The following is a 14,255-nucleotide window of genomic DNA, read 5'->3' as shown; positions in this document are numbered from 1 at the left end:
CAAATGGGCATTTTTTTTTTTTGCTAGACAGAGGAGGTAAATGCAGGAAACTGGCAAAAAAATTGTAAAAAAAAAACCATGGTCCACGGGGCACCATAAAGGTGAGCTGACTGCCAAGCACTCAAAATGCAATCAAATGATTACGGTATGTGTTGTGTTAGCGCACATGTGTGTGTGTGGGGCCATAGTTACTTTGAAAATGGGTAATTTTGAGAGGGTCCGCTGTAACTTTGAATAGATTATAAGCGACTGGTTATAAGTGTCAACTTGAAAAGCATCCCTGGCTTGCTCTCGAGTTGCCATAGGCAAGTGGAATGGGAAACTGACGAAGCAGCACAGCAGCCAAAAAACAGAAGTACATTCCAGACATGTCTCTCTCAAGGCTGTCTCCCAGGGTTACCTACAGCGGCCGGAGGGGAATGATCTCTACAACCTATGAAATTGTTCCATTGACGAATGTGATTGATGACACATCCTGGGCGGAGAGGAAAACAGGGTTATGATTGGAGTGTAAATTACGTGAGGTCAGAGCTGGCTTTACTTCAGAATATGCCAACATGAAGCTCCTAATAAAAAACTTGGCTTGAGGCTCCTAATTTAATTAGGGTATCCGTCAGAACCCTGACATCAAGGACTACAAGTAGCCCTCAACTTACGATCACAATTGAGCTCCACATTTATGTTGTTAAGTGAAAAATTGGTTAAGTGAGTTTTGCCCCATTTTACAACTTTTCTTGCCATATTTGTTAAGTGAATTACTGCAGCTGTTAAATTAATAACATGGTTGAAGTGAATCTGGTTTCCCAGTTGACTCCGCTTGTCAGAAGGTTGCCAAAGAGGATTACATGACTCCCGAACACTGCAACTGTTATATATGTGAGTCAGTTGTCAAGCATTGGAATATAAATTACGTGACCATGGGGATGCTCCCAATGGTCGTCTGAAAAATGGTCATAAGCCATTTTCTTCCCATGATGTTGTAACTTTGAACGGTTGCCAAATGAACTCTTATAAGTCGAGAACTACCTGTGCCTGTATTTATGTACCCAGCCGTTACATTTTATACTGAAGAACATGCCAGTTTTTTTCCTCATTCAAATTCTGTCGCCCACTTACTTCCCTGAATTATTAGATAAAAGATTGGCTGCTTTGCTTGGGTTTTGATCCACTCAATGCCTTTTTCGCCTGGAAAGGTTTAGGTACACTGAGCGCAGTGGTTAAAATGCAGTACTGCAGGCTACTTCTGCTGAATGCCGGCTGCTGACTGCAATTTGCCAGTTCGAATCTCACCAGGGTCAAGTTTGGCTCAGCGTTCCATCTTTCTGAGGTCGCTAAAATGAGGACCCAGATTGTTGGGGGGGGGCAACAGGTTGACTCTGTAAACCGCTTAGAGAAGGCTGTAAAGCACTCTAAGTCTAAGTGCTACTGCTACTCTAGAAACTCAGTCTCCCAATAGCATTCTTGTACAGTTGATACACCTATATATAGATGATATATGATGAATACATCGGAATGCGGTGGCTCAGTGGCTAAGACGCTGAGCTTGTCAATCGAAAGGTCGGCAGTTCAGCGGTTCGAATCCCTAGTGCCGCCTAACGGGGTGAGCTCCCATTACTTTTTCCCAGCTTCTGCCAACCTAGCAGTTCGAAAGCAAATAAAAAATGCAAATAGAAAAATAGGGACCACCTTTGGTGGGAAGGTAAACAGCGTTCCGTGCACTTTTGGCATTTAGTCATGCCGGCCACATGACCACGGAGACGTCTTCGGACAGTGCTGGCTCTTCAGCTTTGAAATGGAGATGAGCACTGCCCCCTAGAGTCAGGAATGACTAAAACATATGTGCGAGGGGAACCTTTACCTTTTTTATACAGATGATGTCCATTTGTCTACTTACAAATTAAGTAGACAAATTAACCAGTGCAGGTTAATGAATACACTGGTGTAACTATAGATGATTATAACAGCTGACATGTTTGGGTTTTTTTTGAATATTGTAGTGGCAGGAAGACAAGAAAAAGTATGATTTGGGACAGATAATTATCTTGTTTTTCCACCCTGAGTATCGCTCAGAAATCAAGGAAGTCCCCGTAACATCTTAGACCCAGCCTCCAAATAAGAAGTAAAGGCAACAAACGAATGAAGAAGTTTGCTAACTAGACTGTCAAAGAGTTTTTAAAAGAATATACACGGGTAGGAGACAGTTTGGCCTGGGAGGTCCTTATAATCCATAACTGGGAAGTCCAAATCGTCACAGCTTATGCAAGGAGTCCCCGACTTACAACAGTTCATTTAGTGATCGAGGTTACAACGGCACTGAAAAAAGCGACTTTCCCACCGTTGCAGCATCCCGGTGGTCGCGTGATCAAAATTCAGACGGTTGGCGATTAGTTTCATATTTATGACGGCTGCAGTGTCCCGGTGGCAGTGGCGGCAGGGTCACACCTTCTGACAAGCAAAGTCGATAGGGAATCCAGATTCACTTAACAACCATCTGAACAAATGCCACCCTCCACTTAACAACTGTGACAAGAAAAGTTGTAAAACGGGTCAAAACTCACTTAAGAAATGTTTGGCTTAGCAATGCAAATTTTGGACTCAATTGTGGTGGTAACTCATTGAACTTTACAGGACAGGGCAGTGTTTCTCTCGGGGTCTTTCCTTATAGATTAGAAGGTCTCCACCACCCCAAACTGATCACTATGCCACAACTAGCCCCAGCAAAGTCGATGTTGTGCCTTGTCCTCCCTCCTCTCCTCAGCCGGGCCCCTCCCGTCTCCTCCCGGGCCTGCTATCAGATTCAGAGTCTGATAATGAAGAGGAACGGCCTGGCATGCCTCCAGCCCCCAGCCCTGGCCCCATGCCCAGACAGAATGTCAGGAATGAACAAACAAACCTCACTCCTACAGCGTGTGAGCAGGGAGCCAGCCACATGCTGGAATTACCGGCAGCAGATCCAGAGGAAGAGAATTCATAGTGGGAGGATCCCCACTTCCGGAGATCTGAGGGGCGACGTCAGCAGAAGGAAGGGAGGGGCAGGCCTGGATAAGTGCTGAGTCATGGAGCCACACCCCACAGCCTATATAAAGGACCAGCTTGAGTCAAGCACCTTTGAGTCAAGCAAAGTCTCATTTAGTTTGCTGAAGTCACAATTTGGATTCCTGCCTGCCCTGAGAAATCTGAAAGGAATTTGGCAAAGCTGCAGAGGCTTCATGGCCACGCTTGATACGGACTTCCTAGACCTGGTCGTCAGAGGGGGAGGGGGACACAACAATCAAAGAGATATATAAAAAAGATTTTCAGCCAACTGCAAGCCACTTCCTGATTTGTTCTTATCTCCTGCTCCCTACCAGCTCACCTCCCTCCCTCCCTGCCCCACCACAACAGATTAAGATGCTGCTCCCTTCTTGAGCTGTCATCCTCCCACCCCACAAGAAAGAAAGCCCTTAGATACCATATAAGAGAATCTGGCTCAAACGTTAGCTCTTTAAATACCACACTATGTGCGGTAATAGTTGTGTCATGGTTCATGTGTCATGGTTCCGAGGGATGCCCTAATCAAATCATGAGCCTCACGCCAAGCTTCAAAAGAAATCCAGACCACTCCCCTCTGGCAGCTGTGGGTAACCCTGGGATATAGCCTTGAGAAAGATATGTCTGGAATGTACTCCTGTCTTTGGCTCTTGGCAGCTTCGTCGGTTTTACATCCCCCTTGCCTATGGCAACTCGAGAGCAGGCCAGGGATGCTTTGCGAGTGGACAAGTTGTCTATCGAGATTCTCAGACATCGAGGTCACGATTGTCCCTTTTTTCAAGATGAAACTGAACTTTCTGGTTTTTCTTTGAAGACGTTTTGCTTCTCATCCAAGAAGCTTCTTCAGGTCTGACTGGATGGTGGGGAGTGCAAAATGGGTGTGGCTCATCTTTTTCCAGTCTGCAACACAGCCCTTTCAACAGTTCCAAGGGGGCTCCACACCCATTTGCACTAATCAGGTGGCCCTGAGGACAAAGATAAACCTCCAAATGGCCTCAATGAGTTTCTAAAAGGATGCAAATGATCAGCTGTCTTGCAAGAAATATAAATCCTTCCCTTCCCCACTATCCAGTCAGAACATGCAGTCAAGAATTCATTAATGGTTTCCTGAGATACAGTCTCTTTATAGTCGTCCCAAAGGTGTTTTTTTCAAGAGACAACTGGACTTTCTGGTTTTTCTTTGAAGACATTTTGAGGTGTCAAAGAGTCGAGGTGGCGCAGTGGTTAGAGCGCAGTACTGCAGGTTGCTTCAGCTGACTGCTAGCTGCAGTTCAGCAATTCAAATCTCACCAGGCTCAAGGTTGACTCAGCCTTCCATCCTTCCGAAGTGGGTAAAATGAGGACCCAGGTTGTCGCGGGCAATATGCTGACTTTCTAAACCACTTAGAGAGGCCTGTAAAATCACTATGAAGTGGTATAAAAGTGCTATTGCTATTTTGCTTCTCATCCAAGCTTTTTCAGAGCTGAAGAAGCGTCTTTTTTTTTTGTTTTTGTTTACATTAATACCCCGCCCTTCTCCGAAGACTCAGGGCGGCTTACAACGTATAAGGCAATAGTCTCATTCTATTTGTATATTTTTTTTTACAAAGTCAACTTATTGCCCCCCCAACAATCTGGGTCCTCATTTTACCTACCTTATAAAGGGTGGAAGGCTGAGTCAACCTTGGGCCGGGCTCGAACCTGCAGTAATTGCAGGCTCTGTGTTCTAATAACAGGCTTCTCTACTGCCTGAGCTATCCCGGTCTTGGATGAGAAGTGAAACATCTTCAAAGAAAAACCAGAAAGTCCAGTTGCCACTTGGAAAAAAAGCACCTTTGGGATAGTAAAGAAATTATTCCTTTATTATATTTTAATATTCCTTGCCACTGTTTCACTTACTGTCACCCTTTTTTCCTCTAGAACATTTTGAAAACAGTATCCTTGAAGCGATAAATTGGCAGCGTAATTTGAGAGGGGAAGTGTGTTTCACAGGTCACACAACACGATTTAAAATCCTAATTTTCATTTAGAAGTTAGAACAAGTTTCAGACACAAAAGTGTGCAAAAAAATACAAACGGGGGTACTAGGAAGAAGCTTGATTTCGCCCGACTCCTTTTTAAAATGTTTGGATCCCCATGAAGAAAATATAGGACGTGATATGATAGGAAAATACATCACTGCCTTTTCTGATCATTGATATAGTTTTGCACTAAATAATTGAAACAGTTTATCGGGGACTATTTGGCACCTGTCATATATGCATATGTAATATACACTCCAGCCACAAGGGGAAAAATAAGCACATTTTAAATGTTATAGGTAATGTATTTTCAGTCATGACTTATAGTTTGATTAAGTTACTTACTTCTGAATACCAATTTCAGACCATTCATTTAACAATGATTCAGAGTTATGATAGTTTTGGAAAAAGTGACTTATCACCTGTTCTCAAAGGTAAGGCCACCCAAAAAGGTTAAATCATGGCAACTGGGCCAAAGTTTATTAAACTGAGACTTTTTTTTTTATTGAAAAAGTTTTAGAAAACAAACAAACATTTTTCCCCCTTCTCCCCACCCCCTCAAAACCCCCTTCTCCCCTCCCTTCACCCCATCCCCGCCCCCCGGCTTCCCGGGTCAATCACAAGGTATTATTAAACATAAGCCAAACATAGACTAAAATTTTCCCTTCCAACCCAATTAACCTCATCCGAGTCTTTTCATTTCCTAACGTAACATTCTAAAATAATATAACATAACATATAACATAACATTCTAAAATAATACATCCTTATTATTCAAAGGCAATCTGATATCTCTTAATCTGATATCTATTTTGTAGATAATCAATCCATTTTTTCCATTCAATTAAATATCTTTCTGGGTATTGTCTTTCAAAAAGGCTGAGATTTTTGCCATCTCAGCCAAGTTGATAACTTTCAATATCCATTCTTCTATTGTAGGTAATTCTTTTTTCTTCCAATATTGTCCAATCAGCAGTCTTGCTGCTGTTATTAAGTTCAAGATCAATTTAGTTTCAGTTACCGTACAATCCTTTATAATTCCCAAAAGGAAAAATTGTGGCAGGAACTTAATCTTCTTCTTCAAAACATTTTGTATAATCCACCAAATTCTTATCCAAAAGGCCTTAATTTTCTTGCAAGTCCACCAGATATGAAAATATGTAGCATTATCACACTCACATCTCCAACATTTTGCTTGGATAATTTCTTAGGATCTAAATGCCATCTATAAAACATCCTATAAAAATTTTCCCTTAGATTCTGTGCTTGAACTTAAACTGAGACTTTTCATTACTCATCCAAGTGACGTCTTCAGTCAAAATGAAAACATTAAGTTCGACAGAAAGTTGTTGGAATGCACCAACTCTCACCATACCAACTGCAGGGTTTTCCCCCCCCAAAATGTATTGGAAATGTAAACGAAATTCAAATCCCTGCAGTTGGTATAGCGAGAAATGGTGCATTCCAACAATTCTCTGACTCTATGCTTAGTTGTTTTTTTTTTCATTTTGACTGAAGAAGTTACTTGAATTGAGTTACGGAACATCTCAGGTTTAATAAACTTTGGTCCACTTGCCATGATTTTTACCTTTTAAATATATTTTTTGGCCTGGATGATTGAATCTTCATTTACACAAAGGTGTGACCTTTGCACCAATCCCGTGGTCATGTGATCAGAATTTGGGCACTTGGAAACAACAGCTGCCTCCTGTTGTTGTGGTCACAATTTGTGGTCTCCGACAGCTGGCTTCTTACAAGCAAAGTCAATTGGTGGTGGTGGGGGGAAACGGGAGTCACTTAACGGCCGTAGTAAAAATAGTCATAAAATTGGGGCCGGTCACATGACTCACTTTATGACCACACTGAATTACAAGAGAAATTCTGGCCCCTAACTGGGACTCAGGGACTACCTGTATGCATTTATCCGCTCAAACTCATAGCCGGCACGGCAAAAGGGCATGAACAAAGAAACAATATGTAGTAAAATGATATTTTAAAAGGATAGCATTATCTGAGCATAAATACAAACCATTATTTATTTTAAAACCATTTTTTCTATAGCTGATAAAAGTAACAATGAATCTAAATCCATGTTTCTAATTACAGGCAGAGTCCTCAACTACTCTAGGAACTAGAGCAGGGGTAGTCAACCTTTTTATACCTACCACCCACTTTTGAGTCTCTGTTAGTAGTAAAATTTTCTAACCGCCCACCGGTTCCATAGTGTATCCGCCGTGTATCGTCGTCTGTGCATGCCTCTCGCGCATCGTGAATTGGGTTGGGGGGGCATCACCTACCAGCTCTGCTTATCTGTTACAGCTGGGTGGTGTGGTGGGAGATGCACGAGCTGTTCTGGGACGAGGTTCTTTTGTTTGCAGTCGCACTATAGCGCCATTTAGTTTCACTTACATAACGTGAAGTAAACTTACGCATGGACGATACAAATAATATATTTTCAGAAATTTAAATTGTCCCGGGGAATTTCATGAAAATGTTTTTAAATAATGCTATGAAATTTTTTTAAAGAGTCGATTAAATTAAAAAAAAAAAAGGAAAGTGCTTCAGTATTGGAAAAAACCCCTACGGCCCACCATGAATGCTGGAACGCCCACTAGTGAGCGGTAGGGACCAGGTTGACTACCACTGAACTAGAGATCAAATTGCCAACATAGGCTGGATCATGGAGAAAGGTAGGGAGTTCCAGAAAACATCTACTTCTGCTTCATTGACTATGCTAAAGCCTTTGATTGTGTGGATCACAACAAATTGTAGCAAGTTCTTAAAGAGATGGGCGTACCAGACCATCTTATTTGTCTCTTGAGAAACCTGTATGCGGGTCAAGAAGCAACCGTGAGAACTGGAGACGGAACCACTGAGTGGTTCAAAATTGAGAAAGGAGTCCGGCAAGGCTGTATACTATCACCCTGCCTATTTAACTTATATGCAGATCACATCATGAGAAAGGCAGGGCTAGATGAATCAAAAGTTGGAATTAAAATTGCCGGGAGAAATATCAACAACCTCAGATATGCAGATGATACTACTCTAGTGGCAGAAACTAGAAACTCTAGTGGCAGAGGAACTAAAGAGCGTCTTGATGCGGGTGAAGGAGGAGAGTGCAAAAATTGGCTTGAAACTCAACATTAAGAAAACTAAGATCATGGCATCCGGCCCTCTAAATTCCTGGCAAATAGATGGGGAAGAAATGGAGGTAGTGACAGATTTTATTTTCCTGGGCTCCAAGATCACCGCAGATGGGGACTGCAGCCAAGAAAGTAAAAGACGCTTGCTCCTGGGGAGGAAGGCTATGACAAATCTAGACAGCTTACTAAAAAGCAGAGACATCACCCTGCCAACAAAAGTGCGTCTAGTCAAGGCCATGGTTTTCCCAGTTGCAATGTACGGCTGGGAAAGTTGAACCATAAGAAAGGCTGGGTGCCAAAGAATTGAGGCCTTTGAACTCTGGTGCTGGAGAAGACTCCTGCGAGTCCCTTGGACTGCAAGGCGATTCAACCGGTCAGTACTAGAGGAGATCAACCCTGACTGCTCTTTAGAAGGCCAGATCCTGAAGATGAAACTCAAATACTTTGGCCACCTAATGAGAAGGAAGGGAACGATTGAGGGCAAAAGAAGAAGGGGACGACAGAGAACGAGGTGGCTGGATGGAGTCACTGAAGCTGTAGGTGTGAGCTTAAATGGACTCCAGACGATGGTAGAGGACAGGAAGGCCTGGAGGAACATTGTCCATGTGGTTGCGATAGGTCAGACACGACTTCGCAACTAACAACAACCTCAACTTATGGCCACAATTGACCCCAAAATTTATGTTGTTAAGTGAGTTTTGCCCATTTTATGACTTTTGTTTTGTTTTGCCACATTTGTTAAATGAATTACCGCAGTTATTAAATTAGTAACCCGGTTCTTCCGTGAATTGGGTTTTCCCATTGACTGCTTATCAGGTCACAAAAAGGGATCACATGATCCTGGGACGCTGCAACCGTCATAAATATGAACCAGTTTTGCCAAGCATCCAAATTTTATTCACATGACCATGGGGATGCTACAACGGTCACAAATGTGAAAAATAGCAATAGCGTTTACACTTATATACTGCTTCACAGTGCTTTATAGCCCTTTCTAAGCAGTTTACGGAGTCAGCCTATTGGCCCCCCAACAATCTGGGTCATCATTTTACTGACCTCAGAAGGATGGAAGGTTGAATCAACCTTGAGTCTGGTGAGATTCGAACTGCCAAATTGCAGGCAGGGGGCAGGCAGCAGTAGCAGCCTGCAGTACTGCACTCTATAACCACTGCGCCACCATAGCTCTAAATCTAAGTGCTCATAAGCCACTTTTGTCAGTGCTGTTGTAACTTTGAACGGTCGCTAAACGAACTGTCGTAAATCGAGGACTAACTGTACCAGGCAGAGAAACATTACTGATAGCTGAGACCGTGAAACAAATATTACAAAGTGACAGAGAGAAAAAAAGTGTATTGCTATATCAACAATGGCTGGCTTCTTAGGAATACTGTAAAGGTTCCCCACGCACATATGTGCTAGTTGTTCCCGACTCTAGAGGGCGGTGCTCATCTCCGTTTCAAAGCCGAAGAGCCAGAGCTGTCCGAAGATGTCTCCGTGATCATGAGGCCGGCATGACTCAATGTCAAAGACGCATGGAACGCTGTTCCCTTCCCATTAAAGATGGTCCCTATTTTTCTACTTGCATTTTTTACGTGCTTTCGAACTGCTAGGTTGGCAGAAGCTGGGACAAGTAGCGGGAGCTCACCCTGTTAATGTGGCACTAGGGATTCGAACCGCTGAACTGCCGATTTTCGAGCCACAAGCTCAGCGTCTTAGCCACTGAGCCACCCTGAAGACACTAGTTAGATTTGGACAAATCTTTTTCCTTATTTAAGTGTTCTCTTTGGCAAAAAGAACAATTATTATTTGCCAATCAAACTGATGAGAAGCAAAGAACCGAGAGAGACAAGACATGCGTTTTCTAGTGCTTAAGTAGCATATCAACACCATGATGATGGACATACAATTGAATGTATTCCTAAAGGTCAACACCATTATTTCACAGCTCTCGCTCCAGAATTAAAGATAACAGGTCGCGACCTCCTGTGTAGCATTTTTTCAGGGTGTTTGAAGAGTGCTGTCATGTTCCCCCTTTGCTGTCTTATCTTAAGCCTAAACATCCTCATCCCGACAATCTGCCTTCATAAATCTTATCTTCCAATCCCCTGATAGTTATTGCTGCCTTTCTCTGATCCTGTCCAAATCCTTCTGGAAGTGTGGTCCCCAGATTGGGTGACTATTAAGGTGAGATGTCTAAATCAAAGCACCAAAATCATTTAATTGCAGTGTTTTTTCTAGGTTTTATTAATAAAGGTGTTATTAGCATGGCATCCATGACTCCTTTTAAAAAGAAGTTCAGGAAACAAATGTTTTCTTTTTACCCAAAGTTTTTTAAATATACAAAAACCGAGCCTTTTCAGAAAATGAACAATATGAAGCATATTCTGGAAGTCCTTGAATACGCTCGCAAAGAGTTAAGAAAGGAAACAAAACTCGAGCCAGAAAAGAAATGATGTAATCCATAAACCTGGCACTTGCCGAACATTATCTAGAATCAATGTTTGCTATTGTTTTAATTCTCAGGTCTAAATTTGTCTTGTATTATTCGATTAGTTGGTTTCCGACACATCGCATATGCAAAGGTAGGTATCATTTGTTTTTGTAACCTATGTACCACTTATGTAACTTTTACTTTGCCTGAAGCATAGGTAATCCTCAATTTACGACTGCATCTGAGCCCCAAATTTCTGCTGCAAAGCAAAGCAATTCTTAAAGTAAGTTTTGTCCCATTTTACAACCTTGCTTGCCACAGTCATTAAGTGAATCACTGCAGTTGTTAAATGAATCTGGCTCCCTCTTTAATTTTGCTTGACAGAACGTCGCAAAAAGTGGATCACATGAAGCCTGAGACATAGCAACAGTCATAAAAATGAGTCAAGCGGCTGAATTTTGATACGTGACTGTGGGGATGCTACAACGGTCGTAAGTGGGAAAAATGGTCGTAAGTCAACTTTTTTTCAGTGCCGTTGTAACTTCGGTCACTAAATGAACTGTTGTAAATTGAGGGCTACTTGTGTTTCATGTGTATGTGTGTCTCTGTGTGTGCAAAAGCCACTTTGCAAAGTTAGTGACTCACTCCCAAATTCAGAAAAGTTCTTATGAGCTCCACGCCAATTTCGGTGCCTGATTTTTAAAGGCAACAACCGCAATTTGGAAACAAGCATTGTGTCCTTACAACCTAAAACCACACTTTTCTTTGTAGGCACACGACATTTTGTATTCACCTTGCCCTCAACTGCTGTCGTGTCCCACTCCTCCGCTGATGGCCGGGTCAGGGAAATCCGAATCAGGCTTGCCTCTGCAGCTCTGCCCAAAGTCCTAGCAAAGTCCTCAGAGCAGGCAGGAGACCAGAAAGTGACTTCAGCAAGATAAGTTCGACTTTGCCTGACTCAGAGACTGCCAGAAAGCAGATCCTTTATATAGGCCATGGGGTGTGGCTCCATGACTCAGCACTCATTAAGGCCTGCCCCTCCCTTCCTTCTGTTGCCTCCGCCTATCCAGTCTTCTGATGCGAGGGTCACTCCAATCAGCAGCTGTTGGAAATAAACTTTCCTCAGGCTCACATGCTGTGGAGGAGGGGGAGGGGTCTAGCTGCTCCGTTTGCCTGGGCATGGAGCCAGGGCTGGGGCCGGAGATGCCCCTCCTCAGCCTGCTTGGGCATGGAGCCAGGGCTGGGGCCGGGAGATGCCCCCTCCTCAGCCTGTCTGGGCATGGAGCCAGGGCTGGGGCCGGGAGGACATTCTTCAGCGTTCGGAAGCAGATAAGCAGACCCCGGCTGCGGTGAGAGCGGGCAAGACACAACAACTGCTAACCCAGGATCTCTTCTACCAGGGTCACATTCTAGACTTAAGTTTTTGATTTTGGCTTCCTACACAACAAAACTTGTTGTGTGATCACTGCAAAAATGCATTTTAACCTTTTTTCTGGGGCAACAAACCCACCCAGCCTGTTTTCGCCAACATCCATCAACATCGTTCGAAGTTTCGCTCTGTCCGTTGGGGTTTCCATTCGCCCTAATTTAGCGCAACAACTCCCCCGCACTAATAGAGGTAGGCCTCGACTTACAACAGTTCATTTAGCGACCATTCGAAGTTACAACAGAACTGAAAAAAGCGACTCGTGACCGTTTTCCCAACTTTTTCCCGTTTTCCCACTGCAGCATCCCCAGGATCATGGTAATCAAAATTCCAACACTTGGCAACCGACTCATTTTTTGTTAAGTGTCTGGGGTCACATGATCCTCCTTTTGCGACCTTCTGATGAAGCAAAGTCCACGGGGAAGCCAATTTCACTTAATAACCCGGCTTACTAATTTACCACCGATTCACTTAACAACGGTGGCAGGAGAAAAAAATATCGTAAAACGGGGGCAAGCTCACTTAACAAACTATTTCCCTTAGCAAAGGGCAATCTTGGACTCCATTGTGGCCGTGAGTCGAGGACCTCCCATGTCTCAGACTGACGACCATCGCTGTTGCTCCCAAGATCAGGCAATCAACCTTCTGACAAGCAAAAGGTCAAGGGGGGGCAGGGGGGGAGAGAAGCCGGGATTCGCTTAACAACTAAGTCACTAACTTTTAACAACGGCAGCGATTCGCTTAAACCGCCCCAGCAAGTAAGACTGTCCAATAGGTCAAAGTTCCTTTAACCGCCGACTCGCTTAGCAACGGCAAAGGCCCCCCCTCCATTGTGGTCGTAAGTCGAGGACCACCCGCATACCAAATGGCTGGATGGATCCAAAGGGCGGGAGGGGGGGAAGCTACATTAAGTCAGGCTGGAAGGCCTCGTTGGACCCCTCCTGAGAGGGAAGGGTCGACCAGGCAGCTGCCCCCCCCCCGCCCCCTCCGCGGTTTAATGGCGTTTCTTACGAGGCGATGGGATCTTTGGAAGTCCGTCAGGCCTCCGAGGAGGGGATCGGAGGATGCTCTAACGACCAACCATCCTCCCCACCAGCCCCCACCCACCCCCGTCCCAATCGCGGCCGGGCCTATTTCAACCCCCAGCCGGGAGTCCGGCGGGTTTAAGGTGGGAGGAAGCGACCCCCGTGTCCGCTCTTCCGGCCGGCCCCCTCCAAACCCCCCCCCCACACACACACAAAAAAAACCACCACTCCGCTCCGGGCTCTCTTGTCTCGCGCGCCTGAGGCCTTGCTGACCTGCCAGTTGCTGTAGAGGCGCGTGACGCGGCGGTAGTACGCCTCGCGGTCCAGACTCAGCGCCATCGGAGCGGCTTCCCTCACGCGTCGCCCCGCCTCCCCCGCTCGCTCGCTCGGCCGCCCGCCCGCGCCGCCGCCGCGACCTCTCTCCTCGGGGCGACCCCGGAAGTGGAAACTCTTTTTCCACCACATCCTCCCCCCTCCCTCACACTCTTCTCGCGAGACTTATACCGCACGGCTTGCGGTTCACCTTCGCGCGCGTTCTCCTTTTACCTTTAAGCGGAATAGAAACGCCCCTTAGGATTTCACCTCTTTTCCCTCCTCCTCCCTTCCCCCCCGCCTCACGACTCTTTTATTATTTAACTTTGGTTGCTTATAAGCATTGGTTTATTTCATTTTATTTATGCGTTTAATTTTATCTATTTAATTTTATTTATTTTATTTATTGTCAAGCAAGCAGGCGTTCATGTCTTCCATCGTTAGCGTTAGCAGGCAGCGCGCGCCCCTCTGGGAGCCCTCCTGTCCTTGAAAATATATTTTCATATTTATTTAGTTTGTGAAACATGTACAAGATAACAGATACTATATATATAATAGATTATATATATGTATATATATATGTGTGTGTGTATGTATATGTATATGTATATCTCAAGTCCTTCTGCCGCGAGCTGAAGACGTTGCTGTTTCGAAGAGCAGGACTAGCTTGAATGTAGTTTTATATTGGGATTTTTTAAAAAAGGGGTTTAAATGAGGTTTTAAATTTGTACTTAAAAGTTAGAGCATCAATTGAATTTAACTATCTATTCTTTTAGCTGTTTTTTATGTATTATATGTTTTCTATTGTTGTTTTTTTTGATTGTTTTTTTTTTGACGCCCTGAGTCCTTCGGGAGATGGGCGGTATACAAATATAATAAATAAATAAA

At 44.1% G+C, this 14,255-nt stretch overlaps 1 protein-coding gene across 1 annotated transcript in view; it reads right to left on the bottom strand.

The window, feature by feature from the left end:
- SUPT16H (SPT16 homolog, facilitates chromatin remodeling subunit) overlaps positions 1–13,521 on the bottom strand; it is a 57,385-nt gene extending 43,864 nt beyond the window's left edge. Inside the window, exon 1 of the mRNA XM_058181036.1 lies at positions 13,329–13,521. Within this exon, the coding sequence (XP_058037019.1) occupies positions 13,329–13,520 (192 nt within the window). The 5' untranslated portion in view covers position 13,521. The remainder of the gene's footprint in view (positions 1–13,328) is intronic.
- Between the last annotated feature and the right edge of the window lie 734 nt (positions 13,522–14,255).

The sequence above is a fragment of the Ahaetulla prasina genome, chromosome 4 (assembly GCF_028640845.1).
Source record: "Ahaetulla prasina isolate Xishuangbanna chromosome 4, ASM2864084v1, whole genome shotgun sequence".
In the NCBI taxonomy this organism is placed as follows: domain Eukaryota; kingdom Metazoa; phylum Chordata; class Lepidosauria; order Squamata; family Colubridae; genus Ahaetulla; species Ahaetulla prasina.
The sequence above is the reverse complement of the archived record's forward strand: the minus strand, read 5'-3'. Positions and strand labels throughout refer to the sequence as shown.